The sequence below is a fragment of the Orcinus orca genome, chromosome 9 (assembly GCF_937001465.1).
Source record: "Orcinus orca chromosome 9, mOrcOrc1.1, whole genome shotgun sequence".
Classification (NCBI taxonomy): Eukaryota; Metazoa; Chordata; class Mammalia; order Artiodactyla; family Delphinidae; genus Orcinus; species Orcinus orca.
Window position 1 is genome coordinate 78027594 of NC_064567.1, and position 26875 is coordinate 78054468.

Below are 26875 nucleotides of genomic sequence, written 5' to 3' on the forward strand. Positions count from 1 at the left end.
ATGGGGACTGGTGTCATACTCTAACTTTTGACCATTTCAAATGGCAGTACCTGGCAACAACACCTGGATAATGTTTCACGTAGCCAAAGTGGGGCTGTTCTGTGTATTTCTACAACAGACTGTGTATTACCGTATTTATTGTTTAACTTTTAGGCCGAGTACATTCTGCTGTGTTGTAGAGCTATGTTTCTCTTGTCGAACTCTGCAAATGAGAGACCACCAATCAGTTCACGGAACTGCTTCTCCTATCGGTGTGTCTGAGAAAACCTTTACAAGCAACTCTCTCCCTCACACTGGAATCCTTTTTACCTGTAATGATTTTCTGTTTCAAATAACTGAGATCTTATTTTCTCTCTGGGGAGAGAAGACTGCAAATTTTGTACCACTATGTTATTTTTAAAAGTATAAATTCAACTTAATCACGAAGTAGTTCTGATACTAAAATTACAAGGGTCATCGTGCTCTGTGGATAACTTATACTTAGGTTATATTTAAGTGCTGTGATAAATTCTACTTGTGTCATCCCCATTTTAAGCTCATATATTTGTTAAGATAAAACAAGGCAATCATATTCCTGTAATTTCTGTATAGTTTCAGTTTTATCCCTTTTTTGTCCCACTCTAATTATGAAGAATTTGTATTTATTATCAGTCTTCGCTCCTCCTGTCCATACACACATCTGCACTACTGACCTAGCGTTAATGAGTCTTGTCTATGTCCTTTTCCCGTATACGAAATGGTAATCTACGGCAGTGACTCTTAAACTCAGATTCTTGTAAGAATCACCTATAAGGTTTTATTTCTTTATTTTTATTTATATATTTTAAAAATTCACATGCTAGTGCCACTGGAGATTTGCATCCAGGTCAATGGCATTGAATTCAGGCATCTGTAAATTCAAAAAACGTGCTATAGATTATTATTAATGCCTGATCTGTGTCGGTGGGAACCCACAGTTGTCTCTTTCTCTACTCATTGTTGGCAATCTCCTTTCAAGTCATTGGAAACATCAAGACTGGGCCTTCTTCTTAGCCATATCTTGGCCATATGTTAATATTTTCTTTTTTTTTTTTTTTTTTAACATCTTTATTGGAGTATAATTGCTTTACAATGGTATGTTAGTTTCAGCTTCACAACAAAATGAATCAGTTATATATACACATATATTCCCATATCTCTTCCCGCTTGCGTCTCCCTCCCTCCCACCCTCCCTATCCCACCCCTCCAGGCGGTCACAAAGCACCGAGCTGATCTCCCTGTGCTATGCGGCTGCTTCCCACTAGCTAACTGCCTTACGTTTGGTAGTGTATATATGTCCATGCCTCTTTATCGCTTTATTTTCTTAATCCAGATTGTAATTGGTTTGAAGCGAAGAGTCCGTTCTTACTCACTTTTGTATTCTTTATCCTAGCAGTTTTTCTTGTTGTAAGTGCCCTGAATATAGTAGTAATTAGATATATTCTTTGTTTTCATGAATTTGCTAAAATCCTAATGCTACATTTGTAGGAAATTTTATTTCCACAGAGAGTTTTTTTTTTTTAAGAAAACATGATATATTTAAGTCAAAAATTAGAAGTGTTAATTTGTGACTACAAAAGAATTTTAACCTTGCTCAGGGATTCAAAACTAAGTGATGTATAAACAATTTAAAAGAGGGGCTGGAGGGAAAAACAAAAACAAAAAGCCTTGAGTGGAATTGTTAATAGACCTTGCTAATTTAAGATTAATTAGAAAAGAAATTCTTTTAAATCCTGTATGATTTTCTAAAATTTAATTTTTATGTAATTTAGGACCATATCAAAATGAGATTATTGAGGGCATAAAAATCCACTGGAGTTCTAAGTTCCAGAGAAATAACAGGGAAGTAATAAAGAACAAAAAGGAAAAAGATCATACACATATTTCCTGCCTCTCTTTTCCTCTTAAGGTTTCCCATTTAAGCAGAGAATAGACTGGATGAGAGACCCAGGGTTGACCCAGAGAGGCTGGGATGATAAAGACTGAACTACTCATCACTTGGAATCAAACATTAACTTTTCTCTATTGAAGAGTCTATTGTGAAGTCTTGTTTACTGGGCTACTGACCAACTGTTCTACATTTGCAGGGGAATAGTTGCCAGTACTCCTGAAGTATCCGGCAATCGGGGCCTTGGTCAAAACTCTAGAGAAGGCAATGTTAATTTTTTTTCACCTCCTACTTATTATATTTATTTATTTTGGGGGAAACTTTTTGTCTTCTCTTGTTTCCTGCTTCTGCTTCCTAAAGAGTGCTCTTTGCTTTCTTTCAGGCATCTTGTATTTTCTACTTAATTGAAGTCCTCCATTCCTCGATAACCACTCTTTGTCTTCTTTGCTTTAATCAAAATGATTGTTTCTGAACTAGTATCTCCCAATTACAAATCTGTTACCTGATTAACTCCCAGTTATATAAAACCAAGACTTAAAAGGTCCAGTACTTTTTAAACAAGGCGTTAGTAACCCAGATTGACTTGTCATTGATGCAGTGCAAAGAAGTTAATTGTATTGCCATTATTTTTTCATTTGATTTGTATCGTGGACATCTTCCCATGACAGTACATTTAGAACTACTTCATTTTTAATAACTACATGTTATTGTAACAATTGTATGGATGTGCTCAATTTTCCATCATTCTCTTGTTTGTGGTCCTAATGATAATTATTATCATCCCAGACATCCTTTTAATAATGAATAACATTTATTAAACCCTTATTATGTGTCACGCACTACCAGATAGTAAGCGCATTACATATATCAATTCACTTGATTATCATATCAGTTACCCTACTAGGTAGATGATATTGGTAGCCTCATATTAGGTATGAGAAAATTGAGGCATAGAGAAGATAAACAATTTGCCCAAAGTCACTTTTCCAGTAAGCGGCAGAAACAGGATATCAAGTTGGAAAGAGTGTCTTCAGAGCCAACACTGGACTTGACCCAAGCATTACTGGTTCTTTCAATTTTTTTTGGCAGTTACACAAAGTGCAACAAATAACATCATAATATATCAAAATTTGGGATATGTTTATAGTTTTTCCTAAGCTCTTCATAATGGACATTTTGGTTTAGAAGCAGTGACTGCAATCATAAAAAAGGAAAATATAAAATCATAGAATCTCCAGGTTTGAAAGAAGGACTTTTCTATGTAATTTAGTTGAATTGAAACAACTGTGAATCTCAGCCAGTTGTGTTCTCACCTGATGTCCAGAGTCCTAAAGAACTTGTTCAGGACCTCTTTGGGCTAATACATGTTCCTGCTTTGTGTCATGTTTACTTGTGTATATCTCATTTCCCACATTTCATTCATGTGTTTATTTCTAATTCTGCTGCTAATTGTTTTACATACAAAAGACACCAGTACTATTGTGGCTGAATTATTTCAGTATTTTAATGTATAGCTTCTTTTCTTCCAAACAGGAGCAAAATTTATTGGAACTTTCCCCATCCCAGACACCTATAATCCAGATGATGATAAAATATATTTCTTCTTTCGTGAATCATCTCAAGAAGGGAGTACTTCTGATAAGACCATCCTTTCTCGAGTTGGAAGAGTTTGTAAGGCAAGATATATTTATTCCACTTAAGGCATATGTGTATGTGTATGAATAATTAACCATGTAATGTTGATGTTAATTCCATTATTCATAAATGGTAGAATACATTCATATTATCTTACATGTATAATTTTTGAGATCCAAAAGTAAAAAGAAAAAAGAAGGATGCAAAATTTTCCAATATTACACATTATTTTTTCCAATCCCTGAGCTATTCCCCAGGTTTGAGTTAGATCTCTTGGGCAGCGTGCTCCTTTTATTGGTGGGCTTTCCCTTTGCCAGTTATTACTGTTCCCAGTAAGATCCCTGCATTGTCCTGATCCATGGAAGTTAAAATGTTTTGTACATTAAATAATTTTATTTTGAAATGGAAAGTAACTTTGCATACTCACTAGAGTTCCTTAACACTAACAAAATCATATCCCATATTTTTATCAAAACACATCACATGTAAAATTAGGTATCTTTACGTGAATCAAATAAGTTGAAAATGCAGTTATATAGTCTCATTATTAAAATACTTTCTAGAGCATTAACCTAGATTAGGTTCTGAGAGAAAAATGGGATAGGAAGGAAAGAAAACAATCCAAAAGGCAAAACATTTATCTTGAAGAACACTGTAATTTGCTTTTTAATATTGCCATTTTGTGTAAATTACAGGAAAACAGCAACTCTATGAAACACTCCCATTTTGTGCTATCAAAGTTCTCATTTGAGTGAATACAAGCTTTATAGAATAAAAATGCTACTGGAATCATACTTTTCAGTATATTCTTTTGTTAGTTGGATTTATCTTCACTGAAATCACTTCTGTTAAATGGCCAGACACCTTCAGCATTAACTCAGTTATTAAGAGGAAGAGCTGTTAACTTAATAAATACTCTCAGCGGGAAGCTTTCTTTGGTCTTGTACAAACTTTTCATTTTCTTCCATCTGAGCCTATCACTTTTTTTTCTCAGTCTGTGCCCTCAGGCTTTTGAACACTTCCAGGGACAGAAATATAAACCGTCACTGCGCTTAAGAGTGCTAATGATAACATGGCTTTTGAATGAGACCAAACTTGTGAGCGCAGATCATTCTTTACCTAGTGTCCTAGCCAGTAATGCTGTCCCCCACTGATCCCTTCACCCCCAGGGGACAGATTCTCTAAGAAGCATCCTCATTCTTTCAGAGTCTAAGAATTCACAGTCATTTCTCTTGAAGCCTCTCGCCGAGAGATGAATGGCCATTGCTTGGAGTAGTCGTAGCGTGTGAGTGTACTGAAGCATGGCTTAGAACAACAGTACCCCAGCCGGAAAGCTGTGCTGTGGATGGACATCATTTGTATAAATGAATCACGTTAAGTATGTCATAAGAGATTTACAATCAATTAAATGTATTTTAAGAGTCACTCTGTGATGAGCACATGTATAACAAGTGTGGGTTTTGTGAAGCAGTTCAATACTTATTTCTTGATAGGTCAAATCCATTTGATAGAAATTCATTTATAACAAAGTAATGTTTTTACACTCATACTAAATATACTGAGAGTTAATTTTAGAGGTGGAGAAACATATTAAAGAAAAATTTAGCTGCCCCATTTATAAATTTGTATCATAAAAATATAATCTAGACTTTAAGTATCAGCCATGGGATATTTTATTTATGAACAAACTCCTATAGAACTGAAAAGACAGAGAGAATTGCAGTACATAAGTCTTCCCACCACAAAAAAACTCTGAGGCCACCCAGCAAGATTTTGTCATGCTATTGTGTTTGGATAAAAAGCTAACAAATTGTGATATCAAATAAGGACTTGTGATGGATGAATTTCCTTAAAAAAAAAAAGAGAGATAATAGAGGTTCTTCTTAAATTGATGTATCTCTTTACTCAATCCCTGTCTTCAATTAACACCCTCTTCAGCATTTCCCACTACAATATGATCCACTGGTCAATGTTTACAATATTTGGTTGTAAATGCATCTTTGTAATTTCTTAATTGCCTCCCACCCTGCCCAAGTTACTAACTTTATTTAATAATTTAGGATTAAAGTGCGGTAAAAAGTGAGCACTTATAAGTGGAGATTTCACTGTCGAGATTAAAAATGACTTGAAGTCTTTTAAAAAAGAATGTCCTGCAAAACAATAACAAGCTTAAATTAAAAAATAGCTTTTCAGCATCATTGTTGCTGTTATACATTATTTTCACATAAAAAATGTTCTTGTGACATTTGGGGGAACATATTTATTCCTCTCTGTTTCATTTTTTTATCCCATGAGGTTATTATAATATTGTTTTTCTGTTTTCAACAGGTAGTAATGTAATGTACGTCTATGCTGTGAAACAAAATTAAGTTCAATAGATATGAACAAAGCTAAGAAGGAAGAGAGCATGCTAGAGAGAGTTAAGAGTACCTGTGTACACTGTTCTGAATTTACAGAGCTTGTCAGTAACATGAGAGTCCTTTATACTATTTGTCCCACCAGGATATTTCCACAGTACCTATTTATTTGGAAATATTAAGGTTTTGTTGTTCTTGTTATTATTGTTTGTTTTCATTTTTACCTGATAACCTTCAGGCCAATGAAAAACTGTTGACAGTTTAAGAGCTCCCTATGTCTTCAGCTACTAAACTAAAGTAAAAGTTGTTTTATTGACCTGTCAAAGACATTACTGTTAGTCAGTAAGATATAGTGATTGGTGGGGAGGAGCTTTTGGAAATAAGCAAAAATTACACAAAATGAACAAGAATTGTTTACAGGATAAGGGTGAATCTCTTCAATTTTGTAACCCATTCCTTCATTATTTTATCATTTCATTATTTCAACAAGAAAATATAAGTTCTGTGCAAAGTGCAGTAAGACTAGACACTGGGAGGTAATTAAACCACTGTCCCTTTTCTTTAAAACCTTAGAGTGCAGTGAGGGTAATAGAGACATAAACAGATAATCACAATATAATGTGATCGAGGTCAGACTGAGAACTCTGTGCATTCAGTGAAGTTCAAAAATTGAGTCCTACAGGGGTAGGGGGACTACACCAAGGACAGGAAAGGAGGATAGGCATTTCAGGCAGCATTGTGACAGAGTATATTTTGTTTAAAGGACAGTGAAATCTTGTTGTCATTGGAACTCGAGGGGTAGTGGGGAGCAATGTTATTCCATAAATTCTGGTAAATTGGAAGATAAGCAGTATTATTTTCATGGTAAGGAGTTTCAGCTCTGTTGTGTAGACAATGAGAAATTATAAATGTTTTTAGGAAGAGAAGTGACTTGATAAGTGTTCAGCAATTAATTATTTCAAGAATATATCTGGACTGAGAAATATGTGTGACTGGGAGACCTTTTAGGTAGTTCCCTAAAGAAAGTAGGAATGAAGAGATACATATAAGTTCAAGAGATATTTCTAAGATAGAATGTATGTGTCAATTTCTAAAAGGTCCTTAATTTATTACCACTCTTTTATTAATTGCCCGGTGTAGACAAGTGCTGTCTAATATAGAATTTTCTGCAATGATGGGAATGTTCTGTATCTGTTCTCTACAGCATAGTAGCCATGTTGACATGTTAGTGTTGACTAGTATGACTATGGAACTGAATTTCTGATGTTATTTAACTTTAATTAATTGTAATTTAAATAGCCTCGTGTGGCTAGTGGCTACATTATAAATATAGACTCTCAAAACATTCATTTACTTAACACATCTATTGGTAACTAACCCTGTACATGGCATTGCTAAGCAGTAGTCTTATAGAAGTTTTTTTAAAAAAAGACATCATACTTGTCCTTACTGAGTTTACAACCTAGTGCATTATATATGCATTAAACAAGAAAGCACACAGATTAACATATAAGTGGAAGGTGTGATAACTGCTATAATGGAAAAATCACAGGGTCAATTAGGAAGAATAGGTGGGCTTTAGATTGTATATGGAAGGTCTCTCTGAGAAAGTGACTTTTGAATCAGATGATAAAAATGATGAGGAAATTGCAGGGCAAAGGTGACAGGGATGGGGAAGAGTATTCCAGGCAGAAGGAAAAGCACATGTGAAATCTCAGAGGTGGGAAAAAGCACTTAAGGAATAAAAAGAGGTTTACTGTGACTGGAGCAAAACAAACAAATGGAAAATTAGCAGGATAGTGACTGTTTCCTTTTAAAACATGCACGAAAGTTCAACAGAGGTCTTCAGAAGTCTTATCTCTCCTGTTCATAATTAGGACTGATTAATAACTGCAGGTATTGATTCCACGATGTACATAAAAGGCTGCAACAACTTCCTGTCCTATTAGATTCTCCATGCATTTTAATTCTCCCTCACTCCTATTCCAAAGACCTTGATACTATCCCTGTAGACAAAAGACTCCTATACTGTTAGTAACTGTGCTTTCCAGAAGATATGGCAGAAATTAGGAAAATGCACAAAGAGATACATTCTGATATTTAAGAAACACCAGAAAAAGTTTATGGGCATAGATTTTATATTTGAACATATTGAACTTGATGTAGTTCTGGGTTATGCTGTCATAATAACCAGTTAAAAATATAAACCTAAGACTCAATAGGGTCTAGACTCAGGAATGTAGAAATCACCAGTGTATTGGTAGTTCTTGAAGTCATGGAAATGTCTGAAATTGCCCAGGAAGATTTGTAGTACAAGATCAAACAGCAAGGACAGGATCCTGAGGGACAATGACATTTAAGAAAAAGCAGAGGAAAGTGTCCACAAAGGCAATTGAGAAGAAATAGTTTGATAGCAGGTAGAGAACTGGACGAGAGTACTGTCACAAGTCAGGGATAAAAACGGTTTCAAGAAGAAGGCAGTTATCCGTAATGTCACACACCAAAAGGAAGTCAGGTAAGATTATGACTAAAAGTCACATATTAGTTTTGGCAGTAAGGATATAATCAATAACTTTTGCCCAAATGATATGAATGTTAACTTGAAGTCAAATCTAGACTTACATCTCTGCTTTACTTTTTTTTTTTTAACATCTTTATTGGAGTATAATTGCTTTACAATGGTGTGTTAGTTTCTGCTTTATAACAAAGTGAATCAGCTATACATATACATATATCCCCATATCTCCTCCCTCTTGCGTCTCCCTCCCTCCCACCTTCCCTATCCCACCCCTCTAGGTGGTCACAAATACCGAGCTGATCTCCCTATGCTATGCGGCTGCTTCCCCCTAGCTACCTATTTTACATTTGGTAGTGTATATATGTCCATGCCACTCTCTCACTTTGTCCCAGCTTACCTTTCCCCCTCCTCATATCCTCAAGTCCATTCTCTAGTAGGTCTGCGTCTTTATTCCCGTCTTGCCCCTAGGCTCTTCATAACCTTTTTTTTTTTTTTTAGATTCCATATATATGTGTTAGCATACAGTATTTGTTTTTCTCTTTCTGACTTACTTCATTCTGTATGACAGACTCTAGGTCCATCCACCTCACTACAAATAACTCAATTTTGTTTCTTTTTATGGCTGAGTAATATTCCATTGTATATATGTGCCACATCTTCATTATTCATTCATCTGTCAGTGGATACTTAGGTTGCTTCCATGTCCTGGCTATTGTAAATAGAGCTACAATGAACATTGTAGTACATGACTAGGATTAATCTCCAAAATCTACAAGCAGCTCATGCAGCTCAATATCAAAAAAACAAACAACCCAATCCAAAAATGGGGAGAAGTCCTAAATAAACATTTCTCCAAAGAAGATATACAGATTGCCAACAAACACATGAAAGAATGCTCAACATCACTAATCATTAGTGAAATGCAAATCAAAACTACAATGAGGTATCACTGCACACCAGTCAGAAAGGCCATCATCAAAAAGTCTACAAACAATAAATGCTGGAGAAGGTGTGAAGAAAAGGGAACCCTCTTGCACTGCTGGTGGGAATGTAAATTGATACAGCCACTATGGAGAACAGTATGGAGGTTCCTTAAAAAACTAAAAATACAACTACCATACGACCCAGCAATCCCACTACTGGGCATATACCCTGAGAAAACCATAATTCAAAAAGAGACATGTATCTGCTTTACTTTTTTCTAGCTCACTTTCTTAACCTAGAAAATGAGGACACCCATCTCTTCTATGACTATTTTACCAGGCAAATGAAAGGCTTAAATGAGATCATATGAATTTGGATCTTGACAGATATAGAGGAAAGTACTGGAAAACAAGGGCTACTTAGATTTCTGTTTTCAAGCAGTTAACCATCTAAGAGATCGACATGTGAATAACGTGAGTACATGATCATACCACCCTAAGTTACATGTCAAAAATCATGTACACACATATACACGTCATACGTACACACTTTTGGAGTCAGCTCAATTAACTGCTTAGGAGTGAAAGAGTGGTAGTATGTGTATATTTTGGGAGCTGGGGGGTGGTGAGAGGCAGGTTAGTTACCAAAGTTTACTGAGAAGAGATGGTATTTCATCAGTTTTAAAGGTTAAAATTATTATTATTCCTTTGCTCTCATTTTTAGCAATATTTGTACTTTGAGGATAGAACTTATTTTTGGATAGAGTCAGAAGAATTTGGAGACATCTCTGGTGAAAATTATGTGAACAATTTGAACAATGCAAATTTTGGACAAGAGATAGGAACAGAGAGATTCACTAAATAGTAAAGAAACTGACCTAGAAGATAATTGACAGCCTCAGGATAATAAGTACCTTCATCCAAAGAATCTCTTTCAAACTCAGTGTGTTTATCATTACAAATGGGAGAACACATTTACTAATGAATTATTTTTCAGTAGTGTCACTACTTTCCCATCAAACAACTTCTTCAGTTTTCTCATTTTTAAAATAAGGTGCTTAGCCTAGAATGCTTTCTAAAGTCTTTGCCAGGCTCTATAATTCTTTGATTTGAACAGTCAATATTTTCAAGCACTGAATGGTGCACCTTACACCCTGGACTGCTCTCATAGATGGTAAATTACACAGGTCTTCGTGGAGCGGTAATAAATGCTGTCTGAAAGGGTAGGTGAAACAGCATGAAATAAACCCTCTGAAAAGATTTGTGTCTATTTAGTTTGCAAGTTAGTCCTTTCTGATACTATTATTTATGATTGTGTGATGTTTATTACCGTGTGTGTGTGTGTCTGTGTGTATTTCCTTTCAAAACCCACCCTGTAAGTTAATGTGTATAAATACCAGTCACTTCAGTGGGGCTTGCTTGCAGCTTTCTGCCTCAAGTTTGTTTTGCATTATTTTGGGATTCTGTTCATTTCTGGAAGCATTGTCCATTAGGTTACTTATGCTAGCCCACTCCGGATTACAGCTGCAGGTTATGCCAGTTCCCTTTTTGTTCTGCAGTATTTCCTTTTGTCCACGCCAGGAATTCAGTTTGGTTGGACCTTTCACATAACTTGCCTGGGGGTCTAATTAATAGCCCTTTGCTTTGATTCTACTTGCACTGTCTATTTTGATATATGATCCTATTTGGACAATTACTGCCTTTGAAGATTTGTGTTTTTAGGCTGATGACACTTTCCGTATTTATTGATTTCCCCCGAGTTGTGGGTTTTTTTTGCTTACTTTCAGCTTGTTGCTTACAACCTAAATGAGAGATTTAGAGCCCACAAGTTACAGATGTGCTTTTGCTTCACTTCCATCTGTTTTCCTGTCAGAAATTCCTAGGCAAGGATTAATACTGTTGGCCGTAGCTTTTAACACTTTTTTTTAAATTTAATGAACTCTGATCCTACCTGAAAAAGACCGCTGAATATGCCTAGATTTGCCTAAATTTAATCTGTTGAATCTTAGACACTGAATTCTTTAGCACAGTGTATTACCCAAGTCCTGCATTTCTAATAATCTTTACAAGTTTTTGAAGTAGTTAGAAAAACATGTTCTCCATTTCGATTCTCTAGTGGCAAATCAAAAACAGTCATGTCTAAACACTAGAGTTCTTTTTAAGAAAAAAATTTTTTTGCCTTGAAAGTCTATTCAGAAGTTATCCCTTAAAAACCACTGTGTGCAATACCTGCCGTACAAGTTTTTTGTTTGTTTTTTCTTCTCCCCTTTGAGATGTTTGAGTTTGCCTAGTTTTGTTTCTTCTACTGCTAAGGTATTTCAAGATTATTAATAGATAAGTAGAAGACTCGTTATTATTTTCCTTTTATGTTTTTATTTTTAGTGATCATAGCTTTTTTTTGCATCTCAATGAAAGAATTAAATGAAATATTGTTATGACATATTGCTGAAGAAGATTCATAGGCTGAAAAAGAAAGTACAACATAGTTCTCTCATTTGATTCAGTGGGTTTAACTTCACTTTCATGCGTTCATTTAATGTATTAAAATATCCTCACTTAAGCTCTTCCTCTAACAGTGTGTATATATATATATATATATATATATATATATATGACTTTTATTTTAATATATATACATGTCCTCCTAATGAGCCTCCTGGGAATCTTATTCTGGGTTTGACTTTTTGTTTCTACCACATGATGATAATAGTTTCAAACTTCTAAATAGGCCATCCTGCATTTGGATTATCCTCATCATTATTATTGACTTATACAGCCCATATAGACCATCTGTATTAAGTTTACAGAGTTTCTAAATTCTGTCCCTAGAAGTAACTCAGAGAAAATTGAGGCAGCCCAGAGAGAAGTACATTGAACAATTGCTCTGAAATGTCAGTTGCTGTGATCTTACTTCAGAATTTCCTGGTGCAAACGGGTCTTTAGGTGATTTGAAGATATATCTCAACACAAGATTATTTAAAACCTGCAAGGTACAGCAGTTATTCTAAATAACAAATCAGATAAAGAGTACGAATGATGTATAGAAATACAACAGGCATTAAATCAAAGACAGAAAAGTATTTAATTGCCCTAATCTTTTTTTAATTTGTAAAAAAGATCAGTAGAAAGCCTGTGTGTTTGTCTCATGTGATAGCTTCAGTTATGGAAAAACAAATGTTTTGTATTGTGGTATTTGGATCACACTTCACAAGAAAGTGGGTAGTGTTAGTTCAAGATAAAATCTCTGAGATTAAATGTTATTGATGGGTAGAATGTGGGAGAGGGGTGCACAAACTTGCACAGATTATGGTTTCTAAAGTGCTTCAGGGAATTCCCTTCTCTTGTCTGCACAAAGATGCAGAAGAGCTCCATTAGGCAAAATAACTAAATTTTAAGCAAAAGAGAATTTGTAACCTCTGACTTCACCATCAAACCTTTTTTCTTTTTTTAAGTGCTTAAGGTGTACTTATTTATTTGAAAAGCCTGGTGTCCTTCAACTTAAACTAATTAATATGGCTACAAATTTCTGAACGCACATCTCTATTTTAATAGAATATACCGTGTTCACAAAGGTGAACCTCTTAGAGGTTTCATTGATTTATAAAATGTTCATGATTTAAGAGCAGAGGAGCTAAATGTCAATTATTACACTTTCCAAGAGCTTCTGTTTCTCAATATAAAGGTGAAAATGACAATATTTATAAAGTGCTGAGAGATCCTTGGAGAGGATGGTATATAGAGATAAAATCACATTTAACAGATGAACCCAGCATAGTGACCCGAAGGTCAAAAGATACACTCAATAAAAGTTCACATGTTATAGCTTGTAGCTACTCTACATGTCTGTGTAAGATTTATAAGGACTTGAGTTTGCTATGACAGTAGAAGGAAAATGGAGTCACCATTAACCTGCCTCCTGACTGATCGCCCCATTAGGAGATAGCAGGATTAGAAGATCACAGTATTTCATAATATGCAGCCATCACCCAATCCAATGATTCAGAGTTAACTATGCTTTAAAGCTGCACAGAGATTGTAACTTGTGTTTGTCTTTCATTTTTTAAAATTTCTGTTTTCATTAATCACTTAAAAATTAAGAAATATTGCAAACATATAAAAAGCTATAAAGAATGGGGAAACAGGCAACCTCTGCACTCACCACCCAGATTGCACACATGTGGTCGGGCTTGTTTACATTTAATTTCTTTGCTACTTTCATCTGCATCTTTGTGTAGAGGATGGCGAGGCTTTTGGCAATCTGACCACAAAGAAGCTGTGATAAATAGAGTGGAGACACACAGAAGTGACCAGTGACTAAAAGCTGCTGATTTTGACATCTCAATAATAAATCTATAGTGTTAGACAGTTGTGTTCTTTAGAATTTCACAAAAATAAGCAAGGAGGTGAGAGTTGAGTACAAAAGTGGTTACTTCCCTTTCAGCCCTCTTCTGGGCTTAAAGTTCTCAGGGGGGATTTTGTGGATTTGCCAACAAATCCAGGGACTGAGAGCTGGTCCACAAAGTCAGTCAACTGACACTTCCCTGCAGGAGAAATACAACTCCTTGTGAATTGAACTTTGCCATCCCAGGTCATGCTTCTGGATGTCTGCAAGAGTTACTATCTAGTCATTAAATGCTTATAATCCATTCCTGAGAGCTATTATCCCAGAAACTATACTTGTTTTCCCGTTGACAGCAGGTGGCTTTCATCTTTCACCTGGATTTTTGTGCTTGTTTTTATCTTTTTATTCCTTGAGAGGCCATGCACAGCAGCTAGATGGGTAGGTGAGAGCATTTAAAGATTCTTTTGTTCAAAGGATTGCAATTTCCATTTGTCAGGTTGAAAAAAATATGCAGGTACAGTATAAACCTCTTTTTGGCAAATTTGGAGCTAATAGAATAGAGTTTTTTCATGGTTTGTCTTAAATATGGTGATAATTGCAAATAGAAAGAGGGACGGTGTTTGAAAATGAGCCATTTCTTGTCACTTTTATCTAATAATGTGTTGAAAAGAGAATGTGATTGCTCGTTTTTATGATGAAGTAGTAATATGTACAATCGTTAAAGGGATGTTATGGAGCAAATATTTGATATTATCTGTTTATTCACTTAGCAAAGTAATTTGAATAACTGCTCTGTGCTAGGGGTAAAGCAGTAAACCAAACATGGTCCCTGGTATTATATTCATGATAGTTGATATACTTCTTCATGCATATTGAATCAACACTATTTTGTAGTATTTATTACTGAATCAAAATATACAAATATAAGCGATGAAAATTTTATAAATACTATAAATATGTAAGAAGATGCCTTAAAATAGGCTTTAGAGTTCTGCTTAGTACAACTAGGGCTCTGCTAAAATAAAAACATCCAGAGGCTAGGTGTGATAATTTAAAAAGATACAAGTCAAGGGTCAGGAGAAAGATGAGGAGGTAAGTTATCGTCTATTTTTAAATTTATTTAAAAATCTCTTTCTTTCTGAATAATGCCAGATAACACATTTTGTCACTGGGATCTTTCTGTACATTAACATAGAATTCATTATTACATTAGGAGGAAGCATCAGTATTAACATCTGGATTTATATTTATTAACTGATCTGAGGATATTAGCAGTAGAAATAAAAGTCATGTCTAGGGTTTCCCTGGTGGCGCAGTGGTTGAGAGTCCACCTGCCGATGCAGGGGACGCGGGTTCGTGCCCCGGTCCGGGAAGATCCCACATGCCGCGGAGCAGCTGGGCCCGTGAGCCATGGCCGCTGAGCCTGTGCGTCCGGAGCCTGTGCTCTGCAACGGGAGAGGCCACAACAGTGAGAGGCCTGCGTACCGAAAAAAAAAAAAAAAAAGTCATGTGTAGAAAAGTCTGCCTTTGCATTTGCAGACATAGGAAATCATTTAATAGCTAGCTGAAATATTATTTTTATTATTGAGCAATGGTAAATAATAGAGGCACCATAGACAAAATATAAATTTAAGAGCAGTTACAGACATGTTTGTTTCTAAAGGGTTATTATATAAAATGTATATTCATTTTCTTCACTTCTTTGCTAATTACTGAATCTTTTAGTAATTCTTTTAGTAATTCTTTTAGTAATTCTTGTGTACTAAATTACATGCAGACACTTTGGCCTGGTATCAAGCCCTTCCTTGATCTTACCCCAGTTTACTTTCGTAATTTTCCTCTATTTCAATTTATCCCAGTCTTAGTCTAAACCAAATTTGTCCTGGTTCTCCATACATGTTCTGAATTGTTTCACCAGCTGTTCTTTCCCTCGTCTGTCCAGCATCTAGAATGTTTCCTGAACCAATTTCTGCATGTGTGAATCCACCTGTAATTTTAGAGAGTATTAAACCTTGTAGGTCTGTCCTCATTTTCCCAACAAAGAAATTTCAGAGAAGACTCAGTTTATTGGGCATTTATCTATACTTTTATCTATATTTTTCTAAAGACTTTTGTCAATTTTATTTTGCATTTTTAGCTATTCATGAATTATTAAATATGATCTTAATAAGTACCTGACAAGCAGGATGTTAGTGGCATATCTGAAGTAGATTCTGCATAAAAGGAATAAGAGAATGCATTTTCTGCTAAGAATTAAAAACTATTAGAAAACCAACTAGATGTTACTTTGCTTTCTATTATCACCATGTATTAGCAATTCTAAACAGTATCAGTGACAGAGTACTACTGCCAGAAAAGTCTTTTGTTTATCCAAGTTCTAAACAATTGCTGTGGTTACCATTGTGTTTCTATTATGTTTATTTATGTGTACATGTATATGTATAGTCAGTCTTCAACACACATGAACTCAGCTACACATGTTTCAAGGGTAAGTTCACATTGATTTGGAGTTATTTAAAACTTGCAACACTGAGACATAGTGCAAATTATGAGGTGTGATTATTTTGTTCGTTAAGTGCAAATGCGAGTTCGTGCTAACTGTTGAATTTGAATGTATTTAAAATTTTAAATTATTCTCCTTTTTAAATTGTTATAAACCTAAAGAACTCAAGCAAATAATAATTATTACTCATTTATATAGAGCTATTACTTAAAATACTTCTGTTTAGCAGAGAGGGACGTTAAACACCATTCACTCTGGGTGTCACGGTACACCCTTGGTGTGAGGTATTAAGGCTATAAAGACAGCTATGGTCTCCGTTCTCAATGACCTTGCTTGCCCTCCCTTCTCTCTCCTCCTCCCCATTTCTTTCTTCAAGAAGAGCCTCTATTTATATGACTTTGAATTCTCCTGTCTGGAGTGGTAATGTATATGCTTTTCTTTAATTTTCATAGATAAAAGAATCACAGGGAAGCTAGTCCCTAGATACTGAGACCTGAAATTTAACAGCAAACTGTTTATTAACTTTATGGAACACAGACGGCATGAAAGACAAAACTTTTTATAGAATTTAGATTTAAATGGAAATACATTAATGGAAATAGTGGCTTCATAAGTAATTTTTGAAAGTCAAAATTAAGTACTTAATGTATTTATACCATGAAACATCCTTATTTATTTATCATAAGCATAGCAGATCTAGTTGAGTCAAACAGAAAATCGTATTAATTTAGTGTTCACAGGGACATATTAAATTAAAAATAAGAAAAATATCTCTTTATGGTGAATTATTGAACAGCATAACCCTGTTTATTCTACCTAATTGGTATAAATGCTTATGTTTTGCTAAATGTCTAAAGAATATCTTTTTTTCATTTTTTTATTGAGGTATAATGGGCATACAACATGAGTTACAGGTGTACATCATAATGATTTTATATTTGTATATATTGCAAAAGGGTCACCACAATAAGTCTAGTTAATGTCCATTACCATACATGGCTGCAAATTTATTTTTTTACTCTTTTAGCAGCTTTCAAATATGCAATACAATATTATTTACTATAGTCACCATGCTGTATGTTACATCTCCATAACTTATTTATTTTATGTATTTATTTTTTAATTTAATTAATTTATTTATTTTTATTTATTTATTTTTTTTTGCGGTACATGGGCCTCTCACTGCTGTGGCCTCTCCCGTTGCGGAGCACAGGCTCCAGACGCGCAGGCTCAGCGGCCATGGCTCATGGGCCCAGCCGCTCTGCGGCATGTGGGATCTTCCCAGACCGGGGCACGAAGCCGTGTCCCCTGCATCGGCAGGCGGACTCTCAACCACTGCGCCACCAGGGAAGCCCTTATTTATTTTTTATACAGCAGGTTCTTATTAGTCATCCATTTTATGCACATCAGTGTATACATGTCAATCCCAATCTCCCAATTCATCCCACCACCACCCTCTGCCACTTTCCCCCCTTGGTGTCCATACGTTTGTTTCTCTTCATCTGTGTCTCTATTTCTGCCCTGCAAACTGGTTCCTCTGTACCATATTTCTAGGTTCCACATATATGCATTAATATGCGATATTTGTTTTTCTCTTTCTGACTTACTTCACTCTGTATGACAGTCTCTAGATCCATCCACGTCCCTAAAAATGACCCAATTTCGTTCCTTTTTATGGCTGAGTAATATTCCATTGTATATATGTACCACATCTTCTTTATGCATTCGTCTGTCGATGGGCATTTACATTGCTTCCATGACCTGGCTATTGTAAATAGTGCTGCAATGAACACTGGGGTGCATGTGCATTACTTATTTATTTTATAACTGGAAGTTTGTATTTTTTTTTTTTTTTTTGGCGGTACACGGGCCTCTCACTGTTGTGGCCTCTCCCGTTGCGGAGCACAGGCTCTGGTCACGCAGGCTCAGCGGCCGTGGCTCATGGGCCCAGCCGCTCCCCGGCATGTGGGATCTTCCAAGACAGGGGCATGAACCTGTGTCCCCTGCATCGGCAGGCGGACTCTCAACCACTGTGCCACCAGAGAAGTGCGTAACATTTTGTTTTTAATACAAGTTGCCTGGCCTTTGCTAAACACTTGACAAAAATTTTCCATTTAATAATCAAAATAGCCATATTTCGGGCTTCCCTGGTGGCGCAGTGGTTGAGAGTCCGCCTACCGATGCAGGGGACATGGGTTCGTGCCTCGATCCAGGAAGATCCCACATGCCGCACAGCGGCTGGGCCCGTGAGCCACAGCCGCTGAGCCTGTGCGTCCGGAGCCTGTGCTCCGCAACGGGAGAGGCCACAACAGTGAGAGGCCCGCGTATCGCAAAAAAAAAAACCAAAAACAAACAAACAAAAAAAGCCATATTTCAAGGCATTAATCATATTTTGTCAATGAGAAAACAGAGACTTGAAGAATTAAATAATCGTTTGTAAGTCATAGAGCAAAACTTGGCAGAAATGGGAGTCGATTCCAAGCCTGCCTTATTTACTGTTGGCTTGCATGCATCTGCTCATTCAGCAGAGCTATGGTGTTTACATTGCACATTTAACTGTGAGAAAAGCATTTAATTTTGAAGGACAAAACTGCTTTTTCCCTCCTTCGAAAATTCATGGACTTAAATATTCAAGGTCTCTGTCTTTGTAAAAGCAATGACATTAATAAGACACTGCCTATGATAACCACCAGTTTGAGTTGGTGATAGAATCATGTTGGTAAATCTGTATCTTTATTGTGTTTTCTTTTTCTCCCCAGAATGACGTAGGAGGACAACGCAGCCTGATAAACAAATGGACCACTTTTCTCAAGGCCAGACTGATTTGCTCAATTCCTGGAAGTGATGGGGCAGATACTCATTTTGATGAGCTTCGTAAGTCACGTTTCATTTTTCTTAAAAAAGTCTTACTAATTAAGTAATTCAGCATTTAATTTATTTTAGCCCCAAATGACTGATTATAAAGCCCAGGACAGCTTGCAGGAGTGGTGCTTACTAAGTTCCCACACGCAAAGAACTTGGAGGTGCTCTAGGTCTGGGTGTTCATCGTAATGAAGAAGTTCCCCTTTTGGGAGCGTCCTCAAAGTTACGAGGGAAACAAAACTGCAGCAAGAGACAGAAAGATACTAGCTCTGGGACTACAAAGCCCATCCATTCTTCATGTGGTCTTTTATTTGGAAGGAGCCACTGGCTATAGGTAGCAAGAACTTGGGTTCCTTATTCTGTAGACGCCCTCTGCTGGAGAGCCCTGGAGATCTGGTGAACTCTGTCGCTCTGACTTGTTAATAAAAAGGATACTGAGAAGCGTTAGATTCTCCTCTTTTGTTTCCCCTTTTTACTCCTCTCAGAGCTAATTCTAGAAGGAATTTTTCAGCTGTAAATAAAGTTAGTATCATTAGCTTTTACTTTTTGAACTTTATTTTTGGTTTTGCCATGCAGTGTAAAAATGATGATATCATTGAAAGACTTGTGTCAGTATTGTATTTACAGTATTAGATTATATATTCAGTATTCATGGATGATTTTTCATGCTGTATATAAGTATGCTCACCTCTTAAATGATGTTTTAAAGAATATTATTTACATATACTTTAGTATCAGTGTTGCACAAGTAATTACACAATACCACACAAGGAATGAACTAGTCTAGCTATTTTCATATTATTACCAAATAGGTAATTGAATTACTAACAAGTTGACACAATTACAGGACAACACTTTTTTAACACTGGAGGGTAAAAATAACCTGTTTTTAGTTTCTGTTCTATATGAAATCACATATTCCTAATTGGAAACAGTCATGGAGATTATCAAGTGAACCATCCCATTCATAGGTGATTGAAGTAAACACCTTCGAGGGTGAATGTTCAATTAAGTGTCACACAGCTAGTGAGAACTTGTCTTTTTCCCCTTAATTTCTTATGTCATAGTGTAATGACTTTCACTGCTATCTTAATTTTATATACTGTTTAGAGTCTCAGGAATATTTCATTATTAAAGAAAAAGCAAACATGATACTGAAAAATACAAATGTAGAATCATTATTTTTTTCCCATTAATAGAAGACATTTACTTACTCCCCACAAGAGATGAAAGAAATCCTGTAGTATATGGAGTCTTTACCACAACCAGGTAAGTTAAAAAAAAAAATGCCTATAATCCTTCTAGAGAATTGTTGTATCTATGTAAGAAAATACTTATATGTTCTTTTTGTCCCTTCCTTTTGTGTGAAAAAACACACATTTAAAAAATTTTACTTTTTCATTTATTGTTTCCTAGAAATCTTTTAATATCAGTACATAAAAATGTCTCTGTTCTCTACACCAGCAAAGTATCCCCTATATGGATTAACACAATTTATTTAACTAGTCCTCTGTACCTAGGCATTTGCGTCGTTTCCAGTCCTTTGCTAGTACACATAATGCTTCAATGACTAACCTTGTGCATACGCTATTCCCTGTAGGAGCAAGTATATCTGTGAGCTAAATTCCTAGACTACAATTACTGGATACAAGGGCACATACATATGTTAATCATAATAAATAGGTTGAGCTGCATGACAGAGAAGTAATACCAACAAAATACATGTCTTAGTCATTGTCTAGGCTATCATCATGAGATGACACTCTTGTCTTTTAAAATGTCTTCACATGCTCTTATTTGCACTTCCCCATTACTCTGCAAAGATGGAAGTGTGACTGTTATTATTACCATGTCATCACTGCTCTACTAACTTAGGCAAAGGAAGTTTGTATTACATGTACTTGTCCAAAGAAGAGTAGCCAATTAGTAGTAATACTGGGACTTCGACTAAAAGTATCTTCCTAATTTCTACGCCTGTATTCTTGTCTTCTTTCTGCATAATACTGGCCTGTACTTGTCACTGAGGCTCTGTCACTTCCTTAAAAGTTGTCCTAGCAGCCATGAAGCTTTCTCAAAGAATATTTGGACCCCCACTTAATCTTATTTAATATTAATTTTATTTAATTCATTAACTTACATTTGACTCTGTTCCAAGTGCACTTTTATTCTTGTTACCTACTACTGCCTGTGTTACATTCTTTGAAATACTTTTCACTTTTTCCATAGCGCTATCGGTCGTTATCAATGTATATTGCTATCAGTATTGGAGGAATTGGCAGTATTGGCATTAGTATTAGACAAATGGTCTTACTGCCTCCTTTTGAATAAATTATTAAAATATTTTGTGGGAAAATTATAATTTATTTTCCGAGATATTACTGTCATTTAGTTCACAAAACCTTATGGATAAAGTCAAATATACTATTGGTTCAGAATGTATCAAAAACAAAATACTATTTGGTTAATTATAAAATTAGAGTGGAAATATTTAAATATGAGGCTAGAGAAGATATCCTAAGAAGCTGCTATTTTGAACTCCATGTTTCTGCTAATTTATATCTGAACTAAAAAGGTGCAGGAAGACCACGTGCCTGTAGTTACTCAAGTCAAGTCTCAGCCCTGGTTCTCTTGGCATCTTTCCATTCACAGAATTTTCTTTAAAGTCACTGTGTGTTTCACTCACAAGACATAGATGTGTGCCAAAGAAATGTAGCCGCAAGATAGCTCTCTTTTTCTTTTATCGAGTTTTTGCCCACCCAGAGTGTGAAGTTACAAGTCAGCTCTTTGTTCTTGGTGTACTTCGTTATTTTATTTTTAATGCTGCCCTGAAGACTGAGGTAATGTCAGGATGCAAGTCACATCCTTGGTCCAATGAGAAGATGTAATTAATCTGCAATAACACCATGATGCGTCGTTCCTTTAAAGTATCATAGGCAGGTCATATGATTTTTATGGGGCCATCATTTCCCTTCTTAGCAGCTAGTTTTCTCCCCGCTGCCTATTGACCATCAGCTCCTGATGCTTCGCATTAATGTCATTCCAAGAATGATTAATGATTGAGTTACTCATGTTAGTGAATCCTAAACTCATTTGTGTAGTGCTAAGTCTCTTAGAGTGTAAAGTGTGATTTTGTTTTTAAGAACAGGAATCATTGAAAATTTTAGATTCAGAGAAAATGCTTTTTAATTTCTGGAAATAAACCAAGATGAAATATCTGATGCTGCTGCTAACAATTTTCTTCATTAGTTTGCAAAAATTTGTTGAATTCCCATGGAGCTTTGCTGCCTCTTAATTAGATGTGCCCCCTTACTGTGTAATCATGTTTAATTTTAAGCATCAGATAAGTTATATACATAAACTCAGAAATTCAGAAAGGAGCAAAAAGATTATTTCAGTGTTTTTTAAAATTAATAAAAATTATATGAGGAAATCATTAATAGCCAGTATTTATGGACATTCACTCACTTTAAGAAAGATAAATATTTATTATTTACATATCTAAATATTCTTTTTTTAAAAAGTAGGTAATATAACTTCTGATTTTGTAAGTTCTTTAGAAGGCATTATGCTATAATAACTTCAAATAAAATTCAAGAGCATGTGAATAAATATAATACTCTTTCCTGCATATTCCCGTCTATCCTCCAATTTTTCCAGGTAATTCCTATTTGTCCGTCAGATGTCAATTTAGATGCTACCTACTCCCTGAAAACTTACCAGACAGCCTTGTATTGGGTACCCATCTGTGTGCTTGCTTAGTTTACTATAATTACCTGTAATAAAAGTGTTATCAAAACTTATTCAGGATTACTTGGCTGTAAGCTCCTTGAGGACATACACACATTTTGTCTGCTGCACCTGTCAGATAGAATGTCCCGAATAAATGTGTCCACAGCACCTGGTTATAGCATGTGCTCAGTGAATGTCCACTGAATGGACCAGTGAATGACTGAATCATGTTGCTTCCTTTCAGCTCCATCTTCAAAGGCTCTGCTGTGTGTGTGTATAGCATGGCCGACATCAGAGCAGTTTTTAATGGTCCATATGCGCATAAGGAAAGTGCAGATCATCGTTGGGTGCAGTATGATGGAAGAATTCCTTATCCCCGACCTGGTACAGTATGTATCCATACTTAATAATCAAAGTACTTTAAGTCCATATTCTCTTCCTAATCCTATTATAATAAACTATGCTATTCACCACAGCAACATGCACTGTGGTTTTAAAATAACTGTTTACTTACAGTGATGTGTTAGTATGTCTGACCTTCACTGGAACTTAACATTTTTCGTTTGAGTAAGAACTTTAAATACTACAGGAAACAATGGGCTATATCGTAAGGAGCACTACTCTGAGAATATAGCGTTTATCCTCAACATGTCTATAGAATCATCAAAATGATTTAGTATCTAGAATGACAAATATTCCAAGTTAGAAGGAAATGCTAGTAAGTATTCATCACATACAGCTCTGCATGTAGTTAAGAGTCTTCTAGTCCCCACTTCTGCCTTAAAAAGACTACATCTGTTATAATCGTTCATTTAAATGATCTGTTCTCTTGTTCTGCATTTATCTTTTCTTTATTATGTTGCACCTTGGAATTATATGCATATTTTAGATGTGGAAAAGACATAGAAAGCTCTGAGTCCAAAATTCTGTTCAAATAGCATAAGTCATGTTTAGAGCAGAAATGAAACAGGTAAGAAATGTGTTTCAGAGTTTCTGCATCTGTTTTGGAAAAACTTTGCGATTTAAAATCTGTATGTGCATTATAAATGGCTTTTGTTTTGTTGATGTGATTAAAACAGTTTGTTATTTAAATATTTTAGAATTAGTTAATTGGCCTAATATAAAGGTAAAATGCCTCTTTTAAAAAATTAGGATTCATTATGAATATTTCTACCAAGGGCTCAAAATAGTCATCAAAATCCCAGAAAAATCATTGATGTAACCCATCTAATTCTACTGAGTTTTATCTTATGTGTGTTCTTGAAGAGAAAACAGCTGGTAGCCAGGCTTTCTGAATTCTCTTTTCATCTTCCTGTTATGTAACCTGATTAAATTTGGGAAACACACTTTACAGCCATGTCTATTTTCCCTTTCGTAATTCCTCAATATGTTTCAGGGATGTTTCTGAACTGATTATAGGATAATCTCAACTTTGGTGGAAAAAACTTTCCGCAAGTAATATTATGATTTTCAATATTCACTTTTTAATTTTCTTTGAACATCAAAGCTGTACTTGTTATTTTTTTTAAACAGTAACATAGGGTGTAGGTACTCTTCTAAAGGCTTTTTAAATCTTAATGTAATCTTTATAATGACTCTATAAAGCAAATGCTATTATTATTAATGCCATTTTACAGATGAGCTGTCTCAGGCACAGGTAAGTGCAGTAACTTGCCCATGGTCACAAAGCTAGTGAGTGATGCAACTGAGTTTTAAACCCAGATATCTTGTTGGTAGAGTCCAAGCTCTGAGTCCTTGTACTCTGACACTACATTAAAAACTTTTTATGTTAAATTATATCTATTTTTCCCTTCAATGGAAGATCTTTTACTGAATATACATAGTATATATAATGATTATATGTGTGAAGGTTGTTTGAGTTTTTTGGTTTGTTTGTTTTTTGTTTGAGGAGGCTGATAAAACTTCACAGGTTCTCTAGCTGGGGAAATTTGACCATACTAGGATTCTGGGATTAAGTGTCAGAGACTATCATATTCTGAGTTGTTTCTACATATGTTTATTCTAAAAAATAAAGACTGTGACCATTCAGGCCATTAAAAACAAATCTTTAATTATCTGGATTTACATGAGACAGAATTTGGGACTGAAATCACCCACATTCATTACAGAAAATTATTTCCCTACCTATATACAGCAGTTGATTCTTATAATGCTAGAAGTTGATTATCAAAATGACCACCTGCCGATACATCCAGATCACATCTGACAGTGTAGACTGGAGATGCTGCAGAGGTGGCTGCTGTCACCACTTCCCTGCTCCTTCCTGAGAGACCTGTGAATGTCATGGGAGCCTAAAGGCAACTCCCACCTTACATGACTCTGCTCGGAAGCACATGGGCACTTCTCTGATATGTGACCCCCGAATAGTAAAACATACATGTCAGTGAGGAGGGTTTTCATCAGTAAGGAAAAAAGCACCTCCTTATGTTAAACAGAGCAGCCTTTGCTGTTGGAGTACTCAAAATACAAAGTGTTTACACTGTAGATATTTTCTTGAAGAGTTCAGAATTATCTAGGGAATAAGTTGTATCCAAACTACCAAAAATACTTTTCTTTCTTTTTAATAATTTAGATAAAAGGAAAAATATCATCAGGCATAAGGAAGTGCTATTTAACAAAATTATTCTTTTATCCTTTCTAAACATCATTATTCTCCTATGCTTTTGTAAATGTGTAAACACATTTGCATCTGAAGCTAAGCTTTGAGAATTATGCCTTGTAACTAATCTTTAATCCGTAGCCCATACTCGGGCCACTGTTGGTAACTGAGACAGAAAGACAAAGTCTCCCTTAGGAAGACTCTGTTAGAACACTCTTTGATCAGGTACATTATGTTCTTTTATAGAATTTAGGGAAAGAAAAATATATCCTAGTTACTGTCAGGGATTATTTATCTTGCTTTATAGTTTCACTTAAAAGCAGCATTCTTTCTTGTTATGAACTAAACTCAGATTGTGTCTACACTGGTTTTAGATGGGGAGCAACCACATAAGCCAGTTAAAAAAATTTATTTATGTAAAGTAATATTACTGAGATATTAAATTTTTTTTATTTACCATCTTTTTCCAATTGATTCTCTGTAAGAATAGTGATAACCACTGCCCTGAAAGGTTTGCAAGAGTATCGAGAAAGCTACCATAACTAAAGGGTATCAGTTATTTCGAAGTAACTAGCTACTTTTGTACTCTCTTTGAAATCTGTGACCACATTTGAAAATGTCTAAAATCGTATGTAAATGTGTAACCTTTGGCTTCCTTAATTCTTTATGTTTTCAGTGATATCTTACCTTTTAGTTGCATACAATGCTTAGTCAGATTTTCCACATTATATTTTATATTTGGCGGCCTGGTGCTGAAGTTAGGAATATCATCTATCTGATATGAAAATCTGCTACACAAATAAGCTTTTCATAAACTAAGGTTACCATTTAAATAACTCTGTCATTTAATCACTGAAATTATATTTCACAGTGTATCAAGTAATGTCTCTTGTTAAGTTTGAGAATCTAAGAACCGGAATGGATGAGAGACACAGCATAATTCACTCTCATTTTACAGAGGAGGAAACTTATGCCCAGAATAATAGTTTTCTCAATATCATATCACCAAACATGGCAGAGTGAACAGGGATGTTGAAGTTTTCTGACCAGTCTTTTTTCCTTTATTCTTTGATATTCTCTAATACTCACCTATCCCCTAAATTCACCTGATTAATATGCTACTGAATGCTCTACCTAAAATTAACTGCATTTATTTTTACATATTCTCCTGACATACTTGCTCATCTGTTCTGTTTTGTTTTAAGCAGCCTAATTGTAGTAATTTTTGTTTAAGTGAAGCTATGAGTCTTATTTTCTACAAACCTCCAGCTCAGAAATTTTAGTCAAAAACCATTATTGAACCTGTCTTATGATCCAGACACAGTGATAAGGACTCATGTTATCTGTACATTCTTACAGCCAACTTAATGGTGTAGATATTATTATCCCAATTTTATGGATAAGAAAAAGCCCAATGAACCTAAATGTCCATCAACAGATGAATGGATATAGAAGATGTGGGATTTATATTATATGTATA

At 35.3% G+C, this 26875-nt stretch overlaps 1 protein-coding gene across 1 annotated transcript in view; it reads left to right on the top strand.

The window, feature by feature from the left end:
• The window catches only part of SEMA3D (semaphorin 3D), a 210109-nt gene that overhangs the window by 146381 nt on the left and 36853 nt on the right, over positions 1 to 26875 (top strand). Inside the window, exons 10-13 of the mRNA XM_033440035.2 lie at positions 3440 to 3582; positions 18944 to 19058; positions 20246 to 20315; positions 23020 to 23164. Of these exons, the coding sequence (XP_033295926.1) occupies positions 3440 to 3582; positions 18944 to 19058; positions 20246 to 20315; positions 23020 to 23164 (473 nt within the window). The remainder of the gene's footprint in view (positions 1 to 3439; positions 3583 to 18943; positions 19059 to 20245; positions 20316 to 23019; positions 23165 to 26875) is intronic.